We start from the raw sequence: 19919 nt of genomic DNA, 5'->3' as shown, positions 1-19919 counted from the left end.
AGGAAACTTGGAAATATTCAGGAAAAGAACCCATTGGTTAAATGTTTTCTCTGGTGTTAGAGTAAGAGACACAATATTTGCCAAAAAAAAGTTCAAAATTAACTGAAATTAATGTCTTGCATTTCAAATCTGCTAATTTGCACATGATGCCATAAAAACTCCCTATGACAATGAAAGTTTCTATCATTTCTTCTTCTTATGCAGGAGATCTGAGAGGAACTGGATTACAGCTCTGCTAATAAAAAAATATATATATTTTCTCTTGTTCAAGAAAACAAACTCCATCTGAAATATTTTTAGGAGAATCTAGAGATATAGTCTAAGTTTTCAAACACAATGTCAAGGACAGCAATGTTTCTTCATCATAAGATCACTTCAGTGTTTAATCTTTTTTTCTGGAATAAAAGCTATTACAACCTCTAAACAAAGACTGTTCTGATAATCCACAAAGCCAACTGTTTTAAGAAAAATGACTAACGACTTCCCTGTAGTGGAAGGGAGGGACACAGAAGTATGAATGACTATTTGGGGTTCCAGTAAATTAAGGAAGCAATCACAAAGCTGCATAAGCTTTATTAGGGAAGTTTGAAATAATAATATCAACATCTAAAATGGGACTTCACGGTTTGCATTGCACTCCGAATCAGAAAGGATCTAATTTATAATCAGATTTTTTTTGCTTGTTGTTCAATTAAGTTTTCAGATACACAGTCTATACAGAGGTAACTGATAAAAGAGAACAACACATTTGAAATGCAGAATGCCTCACCAGAATGGAAAATACATTGGAATAACTAAAAGAAATTGATAAGACAGGTGTCTGGAAGTAATCTGTGATGTGAATAATATATATATGGTACTGGCCTTTATAGTAAAGTGAATATAAAATAACATGTACATGCACCATTATTTTTTTGTTTGTGTTTCTTTTTTTTGTTTGGTAATAAAAGCTACATATGTAAATGCTGCAAGTGAAGTGTTGACAAGGGACAGTGGCTTTAGTCAGCCTTCAGCTGTATCTGGTGTAGCTAAGTCTCTATCTGTCCTGATAACCTCATGCTCTCTACCAAATTTTGCTAAATTTGCAAGGATGCTCAGAACAGGCCTCAAGAAAAATGAAAGCTTAACGAGAAGAATGAAGGGCTGGAGTTGTCACCAGTTGCTCAACTCTGCCACAGGTAAAACTGTAACTTAGCTGATCTACATAACCAAGAGTCTACTAGCAATTTGATTTCAGAGTCGTACTTGAAAGTTTCCAAACTCTAACTTGGTTAAATGTTAACAAGAATTCTGCTTTCTCTAGTTAGATTTAGACTTGTACATTACAAATCAAGCTTACCTTGGATTCTTGTTGTTCAAGCTTAGTGCAATCTCATTGACAGCATGTGGATGAGACATAACCATGTTGAAACCATACTGAAATTAATGTGGAAAAAAACAAAGCATTAGTAATCAACCTAGGGGATTGCCAACACTGATTAAAAACAAAAACCTGGTTTCTACCTAATGCAATTTATATCACCATAAATGCATTTATGTCTCTAGTACATCAATGTCTGAACATATTTCCCAGAAAAATTCCAGGAATGGTGTTACTATCAAGGGACCCTATTTCCAGTCATCGTCAATGAACTACATGTTTCTCTTTATTAGAATAGTGAAAAGGCTCCAATCTAGCCCAGTGACACTCAGTTCTGGCTGCTCATTAAAATCACCTGAAAGAGTAAACAAAAAAGAACACTGTTCCAGTACCCACTCCAGGTCAACTCATTCTGACCCTCGAGGACAGGCCCCTGGCATCAGAATTTTTTTAAGCTGTCAGAGTGACTCCATCATAGAGCCAGAGTTGACAACCACTATATCTACTCCCTTCTCTAAGCAATGGCTAACTGCACCAAAATCCAAGGAAAACCTGCGTTGCTCTGAGGCATGTTACCTCATCCTTCTATAAAAGGAAGTGAGGAATTTTTTCTTTCTCCTCCAAACTCACTCTCAGCTCATGACCTTATTTTTAATTATACTAAGCAGAAAAAAAGCTTCCAAAAGCCGTCGTCACCACCACATCAATCCTCAAACACAGATCTGTGGCTTACCTCCACATCTCTTTCCAAAGATGAATTCTAGCATGCTCTAATCTAAGGCCAATCCCTCCACTTGAGTCCCTGATCCCACTCCCTCTCACCTACTTAAGAGCATTATATGCTTCAGCAATTCTGTCATCCCCCACCATTATTTTCCTCTGATTCATAACATTAACATAAAAACATGATACAAATTATCTTATCCTAAATAACAACCAAATCTCTCTTGACCCTACAACCAAGTGTCCAGCTACTGCCTCATTTCTCTGCTATCCTTTACAGCAAAAGTCTAGCACTCAGTCTTAATCCTCTCTTCCGGTTCTCTCCTGAAACCACTCTGATCAGGCATTTCATCACCATCACTCCAATGAAACTGTGCCAAGATCACCAAGAACCCAAATTTTGCTAGAGGCAATGGTCAATTCTCACTCCTCATCTTACATGGCTTCGCAGCAACACTGCACACAGCTAAGCACTCTCTTCTCCTCAAAGAATTTCTTGTACTTACCGTCTATGTCCCTGGCTACTTCTCATTCTCTAGATGGTTTTTCCTCATCTCTCTGACACTTAAACAGAGTGCTCAGGACAAACATCCTGGAGCCACTCACCACTCCTCACCACATATCCAATGCTATTTTTGCCTTTACTATCAAAATAAAACCAGAATCTGGCCACCTCTCATCATCTCTGCTCCTATAATACTGGTCCATACTACCAACAACACCCACCTAAATTAATGCAACAGCCTCCTAAATGGTTAACCCCTTCTGTCTTTGCCCACCCCCACCCCCCGCCCCCCGGCAAGGTCAATCCTAAACACAGAAGTTACTTATTAGCCATGTTATCCTGGGCAAATTATTTAACTTCCCTGTCTCATCTCTGTTTCCTCATCAATCCTAAACACAGAAGTCACAGTGATCATGTTAAATTCAAGTGTCAGATCAAGTCACATTTTTCCTCAGAACCCTTTCATTGCTTTTCACTCATAGTAAAGCCAATGTCCTTTCACTGGCTTATAAAGCTCTATACAGGCAGGACTCCATTTTCTCCAGATTTCATCGTCTACTTCTCCCTCTTATTCTGATCCAGCCAACCTGCACTCTTTTCCGCACCTTGAACACATCCAACTTTTTCCTGCTTCAGGGCCTTTGTACTTGCTCTTCTCTCTGCCTAGAATATTCTTTACCTAATATTCTTTACCTTGTTCCCTCATCCAAGTTGTTACTAAATTTTATCTTCTTGATGACACTTTCCTGGCTGGCCTATTTTAAAACTGAACACACATTTTCATCACTTCCTATTCCATTTCTTGATGTTTTTTTCTACAGCATTTAGTTCTCTGAAGCCAGTATTCCTGCATTAAAATCTGACTCCATTCCTTATTAGCCATGTAATCCTGGGCAAATTATTTAACTTCCCTGTCTCATCTCTGTTTCCTCATCGATAAATTGGAGAGAGTTACATTACCAATTTCACAGGATTGTTATGAGACTTAAATTGATTAACAGGTTTAAAAGCACTAGACCTATAAATGTTAGCTTTCATTTCATCATCATCATTATTCACTGGAATGCTTGTAGTTTACCAATTTATTTGTTTACCATCTGCCTCCCTCACTAGAAAGTAAGTTCCTATTTATTTAATGCTATATCCTCCGTGCCTAGAATAGATTCTATCTAATAATGCTCAAAAATATTAATTGGCTAAAAAAAAGAATAAATGCATGTTTCTCTTCTTGAATTCAATTCAGCACTGTGCTGTTGGGTTTGAACTCGATTACCAACCCTCTGTGTAGGTACTTATTTTCTATTTGTACTTGGACTCCCCTGTAGCATCCTTATCAATGGACATCGAATCCTATTTTTATATATGAGTTATGTCTTTCTAATTCTCATCCCTGGTATTCTTATCTAATTATACTTTTGACCCTGTCAGTTCACCCTATATATTCCAGGCTCTAATTTCCACTTTGTTGTTTGGATTAATCCAGCCAACACACTGTGCTCTCTCTCCCAGTGTTTCTCAAAGCAGGGATTTCCTGAATCACAATTACCTGAAGTAGGAATCTGTACTTTTAACAAGAATCTTCCAGATGCTTCTTATAAAGATTAGGCACCTCTGGGTCCAATAGACAGTAACTTTTTGCCTGTTCAACATATGACCCTTTGAGAACCACTGACCTACTCAATGTGTGTCTATTCATTCCTGGTGTTCAAAAGTTTTCAAGTCACTGCCCACAATCAAAGGCTTACTCTGTCTTTAATGGTCTCATTTACTAAGTAACCTAGACAAATTTATCACTGTAGGTGAAAACATCTTCCCTTTAAATACATTATAAATTCTAATTAAAATTAGAACAATGAATTAAATCTTGAGCTTTAGAAGGAACCAGATCTTTTTCTATAGAATCTCGTTAAATCCTGATATTTTACTTCAAATAGAAATAATACAAGGAAACCGAAATAACAAGATCAGGATATGATCTTTTTTTAAAAGATCGGAAACACAAACATACCTGATAATTCATGATGGCACGTAAACACATGATACAGACGTGTACATCATCTTTCTTACTCACTAATCTTGAATTTTTCAAGGTTCTTCTGCTTGGCAAAGTATTATATCTACAAACAAAAAGGTAAAATTCTATAAAACTATAGATTACTCTCTTAGCACAGGCACATGCAGTGAAGAAAGTGGACATCGTTCTCTACCTTTGCCTGCACCTACATGAGGACTGCAGGTCAAGCCCACCACCAACAAATCCATCTACCACAGAGCTACTTCCGTAGACTGTGAGGCCCGCAGGACTGTGTGTAGTGGTCATCATCATGTCTGTTCAGCTATTGGACAATGAAACTCAACTCCACACGGCATGTAACAAATCAGACTGTAAGTGAAATTCACCAGCAATCCCCAGCTCCAACTCAGTAGGCCAAGCTAGAGTTGCAGAGGTGAGCTAAGGCAAAACACATGCAGATTGCATTTGCCAACAAGTGAAGGGGTGAAACTTAGCTCATATACAGATCTCCAATCATTTGACAAAATTTAAACAGCACCTTCTCATGAGTGCTCTCAGGAGACCCTTTTTGGGTCTCAGCCAGGGCAAGGTCATAAGTTAACAACTACAATATTAGACCTTAACATAAGCGTAACTTAATAGTATGCAAATGCCTCCACAGCCTTATGTCTCACCTAAAGCTTGGTATGACAGCTGAAATTTAGATAGAAATATGCTGATATTTCACAAGGTCAAGATATTTCAACATTAGGATTCATTCTAGAGATCCTACATTGCTAAGCCATAGTAGTTCTGTCTGGAGACTTATGAGAGCCTGCAAGTAGTAAAGAAGTGACAGTGTAACATTGTGTAAATAGAAAAGATGGCAATATGAGCTTTAAATTACTACCTCAGAGTGCAGTTTTCTCTGCAACTCCAAGCCTGAAATAAAAGCAAATTTCAAAAGCTGTCAACTACTTTCCCATAGACAGTCAAAGACAGAAATGCTCTGCCAAATAAACTATGTGTTTTCCTTCCTCTTGAATTGAACTAATGGAAAAATTTAAAGGAAGTTATGATTGATGTTAACTGCTTTCAAAAGTCCCACAGGTACAGGCTAGGAATTGACAGTTTTGTCTGAAACTGTTCAGCTGAGAAACTCTTTTAAATTTTATTTTCTATTAAAAAAACTATCAAATAGAAGAAAGATGAGTCTACTAATGAGTCAAATAAATTTTTGATGAACACTTCAATAAGTCGCTTGCCTCAATATACCTGAATGTGTAAGGTTAGTTTGCTCATGCTAGTTTTAAAGAAGAATGCTTTATTCAAGGACTTCTCTCACTTTATTCACACTGGGAAATGAAATTTCAGCGATGGAAGTTGGCCTAATTCATTTTTAATGCAAAAACAAAGTTAAGTAAACAAATTAAGATTTCAGTGTTAGCCCAATTCCAACACCTAAAATACAACTTTAAAATGTGTCACTTCACCATAACCCCAACCTGAGCACGACTGCTAACACACTTGATGGAGGTCTCACAGAAATTGGTGCACCTTCAATCAACAACCACACACCGGTCTGACTCAAGAATATGTGATCTTCATAAGTCTACATCGGAAGTTCTTTCACTTCCTCTATCTTAATTTATTTTAACCTCAATTTTGTGTTTCTTTAGTGGAATCACTTGTTAGGTATAGTTGATTAGAGAGATAACTGTCATTATTAATTAAAAAGCAATAGCTACTAGTATAAAAGTATCTAAGATTAATACAGGGGCTGTCAATATAATTATCTATTGCTTCCTGAACTAGAGTAAGGCCTTAAGAGCATAAACAACATATTTATATTTCATTTGCCCTGGCACTCAGCAGAGTCTAGCATAAACAGTAGGTGCTTAATAAAACCGACTTTGGTGCTTCAGCCAGAGATCAGGTTTGATTCTCTATGGCTGGTAGAAAGCACCAGAAACCAATTCTTCTAGAATCCTCACCTCAACAAGGTGTCCTCATTGTGACAGAATAGATTGGTCAAATGTTAGTCCTAATTTTGTTGGTAATTTGCAGTCAACCTGGGGGAACCTATTAAAAAACTAGCTCCACAGAGATGGGATTTTTGGATACCATCACCATTGTGCATCGGAGCTACATGCACATTATATATGTGTAAAATAAACTCAATAACAATACACAAACCTGCACAGCACAATATGGAGTGATGACAGTCATACCTTCTTAAAAGAGAACTTTTTTTTTTTGCAAAGCATCGTGCTTAAAATTCCCATATAGTCAACCTTTTCTCAATCAAGTCAGACTTGACTGAATTAACATAGACTTACTCTTGGTAACTGTCTTTAGACATGTGAAAGTTGTTTTTAAAATGAGGCTCTAATTCAAGAAGTGAATATAAAAGGAATGGACAAATTGTGGGATGAGTATCATAAAGGTAGCATGATAATGAACATAACTGAACATGAAATATTACCGATGCAGATTTAAAACATACCTGTCTTACAGTTCTTTGGTAGAATTATACTTTCATTCATTATTTTTGTCTATTTTAAATTTTATACAATGGATGTGTATTACTTTACAAACAAAGAAAAAAAAAACATTGCATAAAAAAACGAACTCTTATAGATGGTCTAGGTTCTGATTCTCCTAAAGACAGAAGGCTAACTGGAGAATGTGATCAGAGTGCTTTTTCCACTTCAATCATCCTACAGAATGTTTCTAGAAGGCCGCTTAGGTCAAGAGCTGGTCCTGATCTTCCCTTATAAAGCACAGTTTAGGGTTTCTGTGATGAGGCCAAATTCCACCACAACACATATAACAAAAAAAACCTCAGTATCACCAGAAATATTTAAGCTGTGAAAATCTTACTCCCTGGTGTTGCAAACGTCTTCGGGGATATCAAAAAAAATGAAAACAGTGATTAACACTTTCCATAGAAAAAAGGATAAGGGTAACTGATTAGTGCCACAAAATGACCAAGTGTACGAGTCGCACTGATTCCTTTAGGTAGAGTTGGAAAATCACAGCAATAATCAGTCACCAATTAAAAATTCAAACAGCTCAAATGAAACTAATCCTAATTATCAAATATTAAATGTGCAAGGTGCTGTCGCATAATCATGTTAACAAAAGTAAATACAATTCGACATACTATCTTTGAAAAGGTAGAAAAGGTGGCCTGCATCTGGTTCTATGACACAGCCCTCAGGCTAAGCTATCTTCACCTTTTGTGAGTATTGGTCATTCTACTTAGCTATCTGAATATACTTTCCACAAAGACCTGGGCTTTACGGGGATTAAAATGGTAACTCAGTAGAGGGTATGGGTGCTTCTGTGGTAAACTAATACCCTTGGCGCATGTTCTATTACAGAATTACAAAAAGTGAAACCTACTACTATAACATTTTCTTTCTGAAGCTATTATGAGACTTCATGTAGAACAGACTATTTGAACAGAGCCAGATTGGAGAGTGTTCCTCTAGTTTACTGTGGTATATTTAAAAAACCCCAGTGAGAGGCAGTACTGGTTTCTGCATGGTCTCCCGTGGATAACTGAGACAGCTGAGCTTCAGTTCTGTCCCACGTAATATGTCTTGAGTGATCCCAGATTCTATCGATAGCTAATAGTGCATGTTCTTTTAACTGAGACTTGAAATAGATTCTTCAGAGTAGTTCTCAAACCTCATGGTACATCACAGCTAGCCCCAGATGAGGCACAAAAAAGAGGGGCTTCGAAGGTGCTTCAACTCCATCCACCCCCCTACAACGGCTGCCAGCCCAATGGTCTTCACTGTGATTATAGAGCTACTGTTTTTCAAGGCTACCGTGCAACTGAAGAGGAAGGGAGGGGAGCAGCACAAGTTAAAAAACTTCACAAAGCTAGCTGCTCTTAGATTCACTTTTTCCCTGTACAGATGCTCCCTGAATTGCAGCTAGACTTGAATTTCTAGAGTACTGAAAAAGCTGATTCTGGCATAATATCCAAAATACACAAGGAACTCCTACAACTCAATAGCAAGAAATCAAATAACCCAATTAAAGGATGAACAAAAGACCTGAATAAACATTTTTCCAAAGACTACAACAAAAGGTATATAAAAGATGCACTAATCACCAGAGAAAGTTCAAATCAAAATCACAATGAGATATCACCTTATACCTGTCAGGATGGCCACTTTCAAAAACAAAACAAAACAAAACAAAACAAAACATAACAAGTGCTGGCAAGGTTGTGAAGAAAAGAAAACCCTTGTACACTGCTGGCAGGAATGTAAATTGGTACAGCCACTATAAAAAAGATATGATCGCTCCTCAAAAATTACAAATAGAACAGCTATGATCTGATCTACCAATCCTATTTCTGAATATCCAAAAGGATTAAAATCAGGATGTCGAAGAGATATCTGCATTCTCATGTTCATCACAGCATTATTCACAATAGCCAAGATGTAGAATGAATGAATAAAGAAAATGTGGTAAATACATACAATGGACTATTATTCAATCATAAAAAACAAGGATAGCCTGTGACATGCAACAGCGTGAATAAACCTTGAGAACGTTATGCCAAGTGAAATGAACCAACTGCAGAAGGACAAATGCTGTACAAGTCTTTATACGAGGGACCTAAAATACTCAAACTCATAGAAGCAGACAGTAGAGTGATGGTTGTCAGGAGGGAGTGCAAAATGGGGATTTGCTAATCAACAGGTATAATGTTTCTGTTATGTAAAGTGAATAAATTCTAGAGATCTACTACATGCCAGCATCAGACCTGTAGTAATACTGTATTGTACATTTAAAAATTTGTTAAGAGAGTAGATAATATGTCAAGTGCTTTTACCACAAAATATAAAAGTAGCACATAAAAAAAAACCAGCTGATAAACATAAGAATACATAAGTAGTATGTCTATAATTCTGGGAATACAGGAGAAAGACCACTTTTCCTGAGCAAAAGTTAGATGTGATCAAATACTGGATTTGTTCACAGATCTACATCTGCAAAGCACCAAACACTTAGTAACTAACACCGAAATGGTGTTCACCCTGCGGTGCCTTGAAATAAATCTAATCACTTATGCTATTGTCTTAACATACACTTATTTCTAAACACTTAAACATTTTCTTGTATGTAGGTTATGTACATATGTGCCTCACTCTCTGAACCTGTATTTTCCACACAAAAAATTACTGCAGAACCTTCAATGAACGTTTCCTGAACTGACCTAACCAGGCTTTCCCAGAGGCTGGCAAAAAAAAGGTTTTTCAAAAATCTTTTGCAGAGCTTCCATGTCAACATTTGTGAGATTTGTTACATCCAGGTCCTAACAGCAACAGGAAAAAGAAAAGGTATACATATTTTTCTCTTACAAAAAGTATTTTCAAACAGTATAACTATTCCTATGTCAAACTAGTATCTACCTATAAATAAAGAACATTAGAATTCACTTGAAAGTTAATGTAATAAGGGTTACATTAAGGGTTACACTGCATTCCAACTGGAATGCAATGCCAACTGGGTATGTCACATCATTTGGCATAATCTTACTAGTCTTTTATGGTTCCAAGGTCTAAACTAATAGAACTTTACTAAGATTTGGGGTTTTCAGGTTTCCTCCGAATTACTCTTCAGACATGATGTCACTTGGGCTTTATTTCTATCAATTAAACTCATAAAATATAATGCTAAAAAAAAAAAAAGAGCAAAGCACTTTTCTGACTATACAGCCCAAAGAAATAGAGCTGAAAGAGCTGAATCCAGATAGTTCAAAGTGGGGATAAAGAGAAAGAGGGAAACAGAGAATGAGAAAAAAGTTAAAAAAAAAAACTCCTAATGAACCTTTTAACCTTTTTCATAGTTACTGCAATGTTCTGTTCATCTATCTTTCCCATTATAGGACCAGACTAACTGCTAGAATAGAACCTGTAAATCAAAAGGTCTCAGTACATGCTTTTTGAGTAGAGTAGCAAATGAACAGGCTGCCAACCCGTCATATGAATAGAGAGCCATTATTAGTCTCAATTTTCTGATTTTTCATTATATTCCCTTTGTCAAAGGCATTTGCTATTGAGTGGCTAATTAATCAGGCTCTATCCCTATGTGAAAAGTGTCCCAGGAAACCATCTATCTCATGTGACCTTTAGACAAATATTTCTATGTTTACCCCAAATTACCCCCCTTTTTTTCAGAAACCTTGAACAAATCATAGCCAGTGAGCTAAAATGACAATTCCACAGCCTGGCTTTCAAAATATTACGTAAACTGATTCTAAATTACCTCTAGCCAGACTCATTTGTTCATTGTTTCCTAAACAAACCATGCAGTCTGACCACTGAAGCACTGCTCATACCACCCTCCCTACTTCTCCCCTTTCCTCGTCACTCCTCCAAGTCCTACTCACTGCTGTTCATACCCGGACCACACTATGCATCTTCCTTAGGTTTTGCTGTCCACTCTAGTTCCATATCATTCGTTTTGGTAATACTCATATGACTCTTAACATATTAGTGTGCATGAGCGCAAGAACACAAACATAATACACTTTCCTCAGCCAAATCGTAAAGACACTGTGCCATAGCAGAAAGGAGTCAGAGGACTTTGAGTATAAATCCTGGCTCTGTCACTTATTCACTATGGATAATTTCTCTGAGCCTCAGCTTCCTCATCTGTAAAATGGGGCTAATAATTCTTGAATACTTCCCAAAGATTTCAAGAAGATATAACAATGTAAGTATAAGAAAGTCCTTTATTTGACATGAACCACATACACATACATTATTTAATGTCTCTTTCTGTAACCACGGCACGTGGCAAAGTACTCTTCACATATTAAGTATGTAAGAAATCTTGCTGATGAAAGCACCAGACCATAGATATAGAAGTTGGCTGAGTCACTTTTCAGTGTTTCCCTCAATCCTATATACTTAACATGTATTGACTCCTCATTATTGTGCCAGGTTCTTTACAGGAATTATTAATTTAACCTGACAACATGAGAGACAGGTCCTCGCCCCTATCATCTCTACCAATCTGAGAATCTGTGAGACAGATTCCCAACAATGCACTGGCTATGTGACTTCTTTTTCCATTCCCACATAGCCTCTCTTTCGGTTTTCCACTGAAGACACAATAAAGTGAAGTCAAGTCAAACTCATAGTGGGAAACGCTGGACAAATCTGCCAGCATGGTGCACCCAACAAGTTATAATTAAAGCTGTCAACATTTTCACTAGCAGGGCCATTAAAATAAGCTCCAAGCCGAAAAGCTGGAATGTACATTCTTAACCCAAGTACATTTTTCTCTTTTTGCAACTTCAAATAAACAAAGAAATAGAAAAAAATCTGAAACACGACAACCCAACACTTTCAGTTGTTTCTGCTTACAATGTGCTGAAAAATAGAATTGAAAGTTTGTAGTTACAGATTATTTTTGTAAAGTCTGCAAATTTATTGATGGTTATTAGATTTTCTTCAACCTCAGATCATCACTTTAAGGACTGTTTTCAACATTTCTCCTCCCTCAGAAATAAAACTTGGCTGTTTCCTGCCTCCTCATTATTCTTTCTTCCATTCCTTAACAGTATCTTATCTCATTCTAATTTAATTGTTAATGAAAATCGTAATCAGTACCTGCCACCTCATCTAATGAACAGAGAAAATTCAAGTCTCGAGAATAATTTTTAAATATATTTTTGGTAGTTTTGTTGTGGTAGTTTTGTTCCCCTTTAAGTTGGCAAGTATGGAAATAGATCAGATTCTTCAATATCTTTCCATAGGAAATACTTAAATGGAGTTAAGGGAAAGGAATACATGTAGAATAAAATACAGATGACAGCTCTCAATAATGAAGACTGTAAAAAATCCGAGTTGATTTTGTATAATTTGGGGGGAGAAGAGGGAAGAAAGAGGGTGATAATCATTAATCAGAAATTACACTAATTTATGTAAGCTAGAAAATGGACAAAACTGAGTTCAATTTCCTTGTTATGAACTGAGACATAAAGTGCTTTAGCGTCTAACTATAGAATTCAGAAATGTTTTTATGTGATAATATAATGGTTTAAGAGGTTAGATGGTTTCCTCTCAATAATTAAAATTAAGCTACTTGCTTAAATAAAAGAACTTGTAAGTGCCTGGAAGAGTTCAACCCTTCTAGAATACCTTACTTTACAAGCAAACCAGTACGAAGTTGGTGTTTCTGTATCTTTAAATAGAATCACTGCTATACAGAGATCAAGAAAACTGCTATGAACATAAGTATTTATTGCAACAAAGGCCAAAAACCACATGGGCCGGTAGCCCATACATGGAAAGAGGTTCACAGGAACTAAGTAACTCCTTGGAGAACAAAGCCTTAGAGCTGGGCCTCAGCTGCCTCATCAACAAAAAGAGAGTTCGACTAAATAACATTTGAGATCCCTTCCAGATTCCAACTTCTCTATTTCTACTAAAAGTTCTACTTCTCTTCTAATCAATCCTACACAAAACTTTTTTTTTAGCTGCTTTGGTCACTAAGCCACTTTTGAAATGTTCTCATCTTCAGCCTCTGCGCTACATTCTCAGTTCTAGATACCTCGTGTGTAGGTCCAAGTTCAGCTGCTTTAGCAGTCTTTTCCTCCGATCAACATCCAGTGAATTCACCAGACCCCACACGCCTGAAAAGACCAACCGCTTCACAGGATTTCCCATTCCGCTGCCTGCCAGGTAAAAGCCAAATTCCACAATTCACGGTTCTCTATTATGTGGTCTCTCCCTGATTCATGGGTACATATTACACATATTTAATGTCAGTTCAAAACATTATAAAAACAAGAATTTGAAAAGAAAAACATTCATGCATATATGCCCATCGGTAAAAATAGGTCGCTATTTTCATTTAATGAACTTTCCTTTCAAGGCCTTCCCATTTGCCAGTTTGTGTGTGTGAGATATAGAGAGAGAGAGAGAGAGAGAGAATTGTCTTACTCTTCATTTGTTTAGAAAATACTTTTTCATATTTCTATATGACCTTATTTTCTAATAGCTATAAAATATTACGGCGTATGGAACAGGGTCTCTACTAACTCAGCTGGCTCTTCTGTGTGGTAGAAAAAGGCACATCTTCTGGTCTCCTGCAGGGGACACTTTACCTAGTGACATGTGGACAGCCTGATATGAAAACAGTGTACTTACTGGGGGGGAAAATCATTCTGTAAATAAACAGGAAGGATAATGCAGTGTGGACATTAGGGTCAGGCAACCCTACTTCAAATCCTACCTCCTTACTCACTGTTTGAGCCTACGCAAGCTGCTCAACCCCTAGAGGCCTCAGTTTCCTCGTAGGGATAATAACAGTAGCCATCACAAAGGGCTCGGTGGGCAATAAATCACAGAGGGTCCTTAGAACAGTGCCTGGCACGCAGCGGACACTCAATAAAAGCTTTTTTCCCCAGTAAAAAATATATCAACGCTATCTACATGTAAATCTTTGTGCCTATTTTTAAATACTTTAAAAAATTACTCCCATTAAAAAAACAATGCCAGGAATGGGATTGTTGTATTAAAATGTACAAACAAGGATCTAAATTTGAACTCTTATCACTTCATGTAAATAAACTAAGTATATAGGTGGTAAAGAGTCAGATGATGACTAATCATGAAATGTCATTCTATTAAGATAAAATCTCAGGAAAACCAGTGAAATTTGTTCTGCGGGAACTTAGGAAGAAATTTTAAACGGAGTTAATATCTGAAAAGAAATATGGATCTTGGTCTCTTCACCACAGTGGAAAGGCCAATCAGGTGACCTACGAGGCCTTTCCAGCTACGTTCATGGCCCAGTCACTCCATTACACAGTCCTCCACCATCACCACAAAGCCTCTCTCCCAGAAAGGACAGGTTCCTTCCTCTTTCCCAAACATGCCTGACCTTTGATTTAAGATTTTGCTCATCTCATTCTCTTTCATTTTTTCTCCACCTGGAGCAGCCATTCCTCACCCTGAGAATCAAACTTTGGCCATCATCCAAAATCCCAGTTTAAGTCTGACCTCTTCCTTCAGGCTCTCAGTGTTCTCTCTCTTTAAAAATTCAGAACATTTATTTATTGTCTATGTCACTGCTTATTTAAGTCTAATAGCATTAACCAATTAAAATTAAAAATTACTTTCTCTTGCATCAGAATTAATGCAACCTATATCTTCCAAAATCTAGAGTACACATATGCACATATATAGAATCATTTAATTTAGCTAGTCCTGTAGCCACACTGACAGAACCTATCTTAAGTGAAGTCACATCAGGCCTCTAAGGTTAGAAGACAGCACAATGTAGGTTTCTATTGCATCGATAACATTTTTACCACTGGCCAAGCTGACAAATTTATGATAAAACAAATTTATGATAATAATCTAACAGCTGATACAACTCAAGGTGAATGTCATATCATAAAATGCTTACTAATTCATTTTAAATAGTTTTAAAAAAGGTCTGAAACAAAAGGGGGAGTGTGCATCATTTGAATTTTGTTTAAAAACAGCATTTTCCCCTTTTTCTTTTATCAAGTCCCATTTATAAAGAATTTTAAATTTCTTGAAATCTCATTTTTTCTTCCAAGTTTAACCAACACTTTCTGCCAAGTGATATAGAATAAGATTACTCAATCTATGCATCATCTAGCGATTAAGATGAGGGAACAAAAATCTACATTTGGATATAGAAGACATATTCTAATCAAACAAAGCTACCAGAATAAATCATCTCTATAGAACATGAATTAATATCCCTTTTTTCTTTCAAAAAAAACCCCTACGATATTAATAAAAATATAAAATACCTTGAAGGTTTGAATTCTTAAAATGAGAAATCATAATATGATAACAGTGTATCAAAGTTTAAAAGGCAGTGGGCACATCCAGCACAGGTGATGGCACTAAGTCATGAGGTTATCATATTATAACATGGAGAGCAGTCGCAATACCCTGCCACCATGCACTACAAGCTCTCTTGGGTGTCATTTTCACCCGTGACTTACGAGATTTTCCGGTTTGAAGCCTCATCATCAGTGTGTAAACTGAAGCTGCTCCAGAGGCAACAGGGAGAAAAGCAGCTCTGGTGGCATTTGAACTGAAGATACTCAGGCAGAGAAACCAATCTGGTGGTGGTGTAAGAGATGAATGGAACCGGAGGAAGAGACAGCAAGATGAGACAGGACAAAGAAGAGAAGACAATCAGAAGTGAGATGGCAGAATGAAAAGAGAAGGGCAATAAAAAGAAAGCCAAAAAGTGACAGAAGTGTGGGGAGCAGAGAAAGAAAGGAGAGAGAGGAAGGAGGAGGAAGAGAAAAAAAAACGTAAACGATCTTTGGGTATATGAAAAGCAACATGTATCAAATGCCTTTACTTCTGATTGCTGTTCCTTTAAGTCACAGATGTCATCAAATGACCAAATACAGAATTAGAATCCAGGCACAAATCCATGAACCACAGAGATGGAATATCATTGATACACATTGTTTAAAAACAAAAATCTAAGCTTCAGGTCAACAAGTGGTATAAAAGTTACTGCCACACTGATTTTCTTGAGTGACTAGAACCCATGAAGGAGAGTCAAAGGAAATTCCTGGGGCTCAAAATGTTCAAACACAAAACAGAAGAATGGGATGTTGATTCCTTAGTTGGTCATCTCCAAGCACACCTGCCAACCGGAAATGCCAGATAGTCCTGAGTATTTCAAAAAAGAGTTTTCATCATGTCTATCTCTATAATTTTGGTCTATTTTTTTTTTCAATTTAAAATGAATTCTAGCAGGATCTACCTTGAGCTACCCATAAAGCAAATCAGGCTGGAAACCGATGTCCCTGTACCATGGCTTCCAGGGTCCAGGGTTACAACTCTCCCTGGAGCTGGGATGTTTCCCTATTTCCCCAACTCTTCCACTCTATGAGGAAAAAAAAAAAAAGTGCTTTCAATGAATGGTCTTCAATAATTCAAAACAGGCATAATGAATTATTAATCAGAAAAATTAATCCTTAGTAAGGTGGTAGCTGGGCAATATGATACTTTCTAGTTAAGAAATGATGGAAAAGCCAATTAAAATGTACTTTGTCAATTAAATCCCTTACATACAATTATAGCTATACTAATTTAATGGTAAAAACTTTCCATTCTAGTGCCATGGTGATTAGGGAATTCTTCAGGCACAATTGGCCTTTCTTCAACTTCCAAATCAGCCTACATATGTCCCCATCCACATGTAAAGTTGATGCAGATTAGCAGGTAATACAGGCCTTGGCCTACTGCAAATACCATGAGAGGAACAAAAACACTGCTCTTCATTATTATTGAATCATTCTAAACCAATTAATATTTTTGGCATTTGCAAACAAGGAAAATCTGAATGGTTGATTGGAAGCATCATATTCAAACGTCAAATCCCTCTGTAGAACTGAACTTCATCGGAGAGACTAACTTTCTATGACCAAAGCACAAGTCAAAGGGACAGAGGTAATTAAAGGCTACCAAATATGAAAGATCTGAAAGCCACACATTCATTGCCTAAAACCTGACACGTGGATGCTACTACAATAACCCAACACCCATCGTGATCTTAAATACGCACAGAAACAACATCCACTTGCCAGATCAAGCCAGAAATTAAGCGAGAGAAATTTTTCAAGCTACACAGAATAAGCAACATTTGGAAATGAGGGCTGTATTAATAAAATTTTTTATTAAACTCCTGAAACACAGAAACCTTTATGAACTGAGTCTATATCTATCTTGGCAGGCAGGAGTTTTGCTTTACTCAGTTCAGAAGCTCAGAAACATTTTTTCAGTGAATGAATGAATGTAGTTAAGAGTGAATGAACAACTCAGTGACATTACACCCATTAATGGCACCGGCAGTCAGCACCCACCCTCCCTTAGCATGGTGATAGCTCAGCAAGGAGAGACTAGAGACGGAATCCTTAGACAGAAACAGAAGGTTGACCACTAAGCACACCTAGCCAAAGAAAGGAACACTGCTTAAAGTCTTCTCATTAATAAAAATGATCACTGTAAAATTCTGTACCTATCACTAAGAACACATCCCACACAACACACACCTGAGCTACCGCTGGTTGAAGGGAGAGGAAGAACAGGTCCAAACAGCAACAAGGAGTTCTTGAGATTCTCAAATCTCAATGTGCTGCCTCTACCCAGGAAACAGAGCCTAAACCATGATATCGGCATCTCCCTGGTTTCAGAAACTTATTTGCCTCTATGGAGACTACTCTCTTGTAGTATCATTTGGGAGAATTTTCTCTTTGTGCTGTGGTGTTTTCTGGAAGCTATTTAAAGCTTATAGCATACTGCCCGAGTGATGATCCCAGGAACTCCTGAAAAAAACGTTCATTTGGAATCACTGGAAATACAGGTGCTGTGTGGCAAGATACAGCACTACATGGTCCAGGATCATCACAGAAGTGAGGGACTCTTTTGTCCCAGTGTATCCTACCAAATTTGCCTCCCTCCTGATTAAAGGAACTCACCGCAGTGCAGAATGTCTTCCTGAGCGAGACACACTGTTCCCCGCAGGGGAGGGCAGGTTGCTCCCTCTGTGCAGGTCCTCGATGGACCTGCTCCAGGGCTTTGATTTGTCCACCGAGCTCTCCACAGTGCTTTCCACGCTTTCAAAGTCAAAACTAAAACAACGACAACAAAAAATGCCACTGAAGACATAAAGATTCACACAAATACACGAATGTGCACAACTTGCGCCCTCCTATTATACATCGGCACCTTAATATAAGGTAGTCTTTGCAAACGAAGGAAACTAAAAAGGAAATAGAAAAGAATTTCCATGGACTCAGTGTTAGCTCCAAAAATACAGAATGACAAATACTGGGCCAGGTAGAATAATAGCTGAACAACAGCAAAACTTAAATACAAACAATATATATATATATATTATTTGCATTTTACTACAAGGCTTGCTAACTTACCAATTGCCAGCATCGCTAAGGAGAAAGGAGATCTTACAGCTGTCTTCATTTTGCTTTAACAAGTCAATATGTTAGGCTTATACTAATTTATTCCTACCCATCAATTTTCACTGAGCATTTTCTCCTAGTGTGTTGGCAAGTATACTTTTCCAACCATATGTGATACATTACTCACAAAGTTATGAATTTGCTTTGATTTTGGAATCTCTCCCCAATGTGGTGCTCTTTAAAGTAGGATTGTTGTTTCTCTGACATTTTTTGAGGTTATTACTCATGTTAACCATGTTAGAATAAATGGCAAGTTAAGTCACTCATTTTAGTATAATTTTAGGAACAAAGTTTTTAAACCTACAGGTCTTTTTGTTCTGTATATTTTCCCCCTCCCAAAGCCAGTAACTCTGTTCCTCACCCTCAGAATATTTTATCAGTTGTTTCTACCCTAGTTCCACGAAGCAACACCAGATCAGATAGAGAATAAACAGAAGGCAGCTATAATTAATAATCACCTGGAAGATCTTGGAGACTATCGCATAAGAAACAGCAATAATGCAGGTTATAAATAACAAGTAAGACTCTTTATGAAAAAGTGTGACTTTTATAAAAGTATGATTGCCAAAATAAAATATTTGGTTAGAATGGTCATCTGTAAACTACGTGATACACTCCATTTATTAAATATCCGGATGGCACAGACTGGCGTATAAAGTCATTGAATCGGTCTGAAAATTCTGTTCTGCCTTAGGATGCAGGAAAACAGTGCTGAACAGAAAAGAGGTGGAACTGAGTAATCGAACAGACCCTTAGTACTAAAAATAGAAGCCCGTAATTGATATTGGAGAAGGTTATGCCAAGGAGACATTCCAAGATCACTCAGGCCTTTAACACTCAAGTGGCCCTGCAGCCCCCCGTGTCATTCAGCTGTTGAGCATCTCATGTTCCTGTCAGCTCAGCCCCCACTCTCACACAGCAGGAAAAAGAACCGCACACCTTGGCCAGAGTTTGTTTTAGGGATGGAGCACGAGACTGTTGTTTCACATTACATGGGCTAGGAAACTGTCAAATGCCAAGGAATAATAAGATGTTCTCCAGCCCATTAGTTTCAAGAAAGAAAAAAAAAATCATCTACGATTTTTCATCTAATTAAAGCAAAAGAAAAGCAAAACTAATAAGCAAAGAATGTAAAGCTAATGCCAAAAAAGTAGCAGATTAGGAAGCAAAAGCTCTTGAGTTCTGATCTTCTGTTGGGTTTGATCTTCCATCACAGACTGGAATTCCCTCATAGTAGTACTACCTTTTCCTGCTAGTTTTATGTAAGGGTACATTTGGGAAAGCTAGATTGCAAGCTCTATTGTGATGTATA

At 37.3% G+C, this 19919-nt stretch overlaps 1 protein-coding gene across 1 annotated transcript in view; it reads right to left on the bottom strand.

Annotated features, from left to right (window-relative positions):
* FMNL2 (formin like 2) overlaps window positions 1-19919 on the bottom strand; it is a 260260-nt gene that overhangs the window by 61355 nt on the left and 178986 nt on the right. The window contains 3 exon segments of the mRNA XM_025039419.1: window positions 1340-1416; window positions 4597-4705; window positions 18107-18259. Coding sequence (XP_024895187.1) covers window positions 1340-1416; window positions 4597-4705; window positions 18107-18259 — 339 coding nt within the window.

The sequence above is a fragment of the Pteropus alecto genome, unplaced genomic scaffold (genome assembly GCF_000325575.1).
Source record: "Pteropus alecto unplaced genomic scaffold, ASM32557v1 scaffold3, whole genome shotgun sequence".
In the NCBI taxonomy this organism is placed as follows: Eukaryota; Metazoa; Chordata; class Mammalia; order Chiroptera; family Pteropodidae; genus Pteropus; species Pteropus alecto.
The sequence above is the reverse complement of the archived record's forward strand: the minus strand, read 5'-3'. Positions and strand labels throughout refer to the sequence as shown.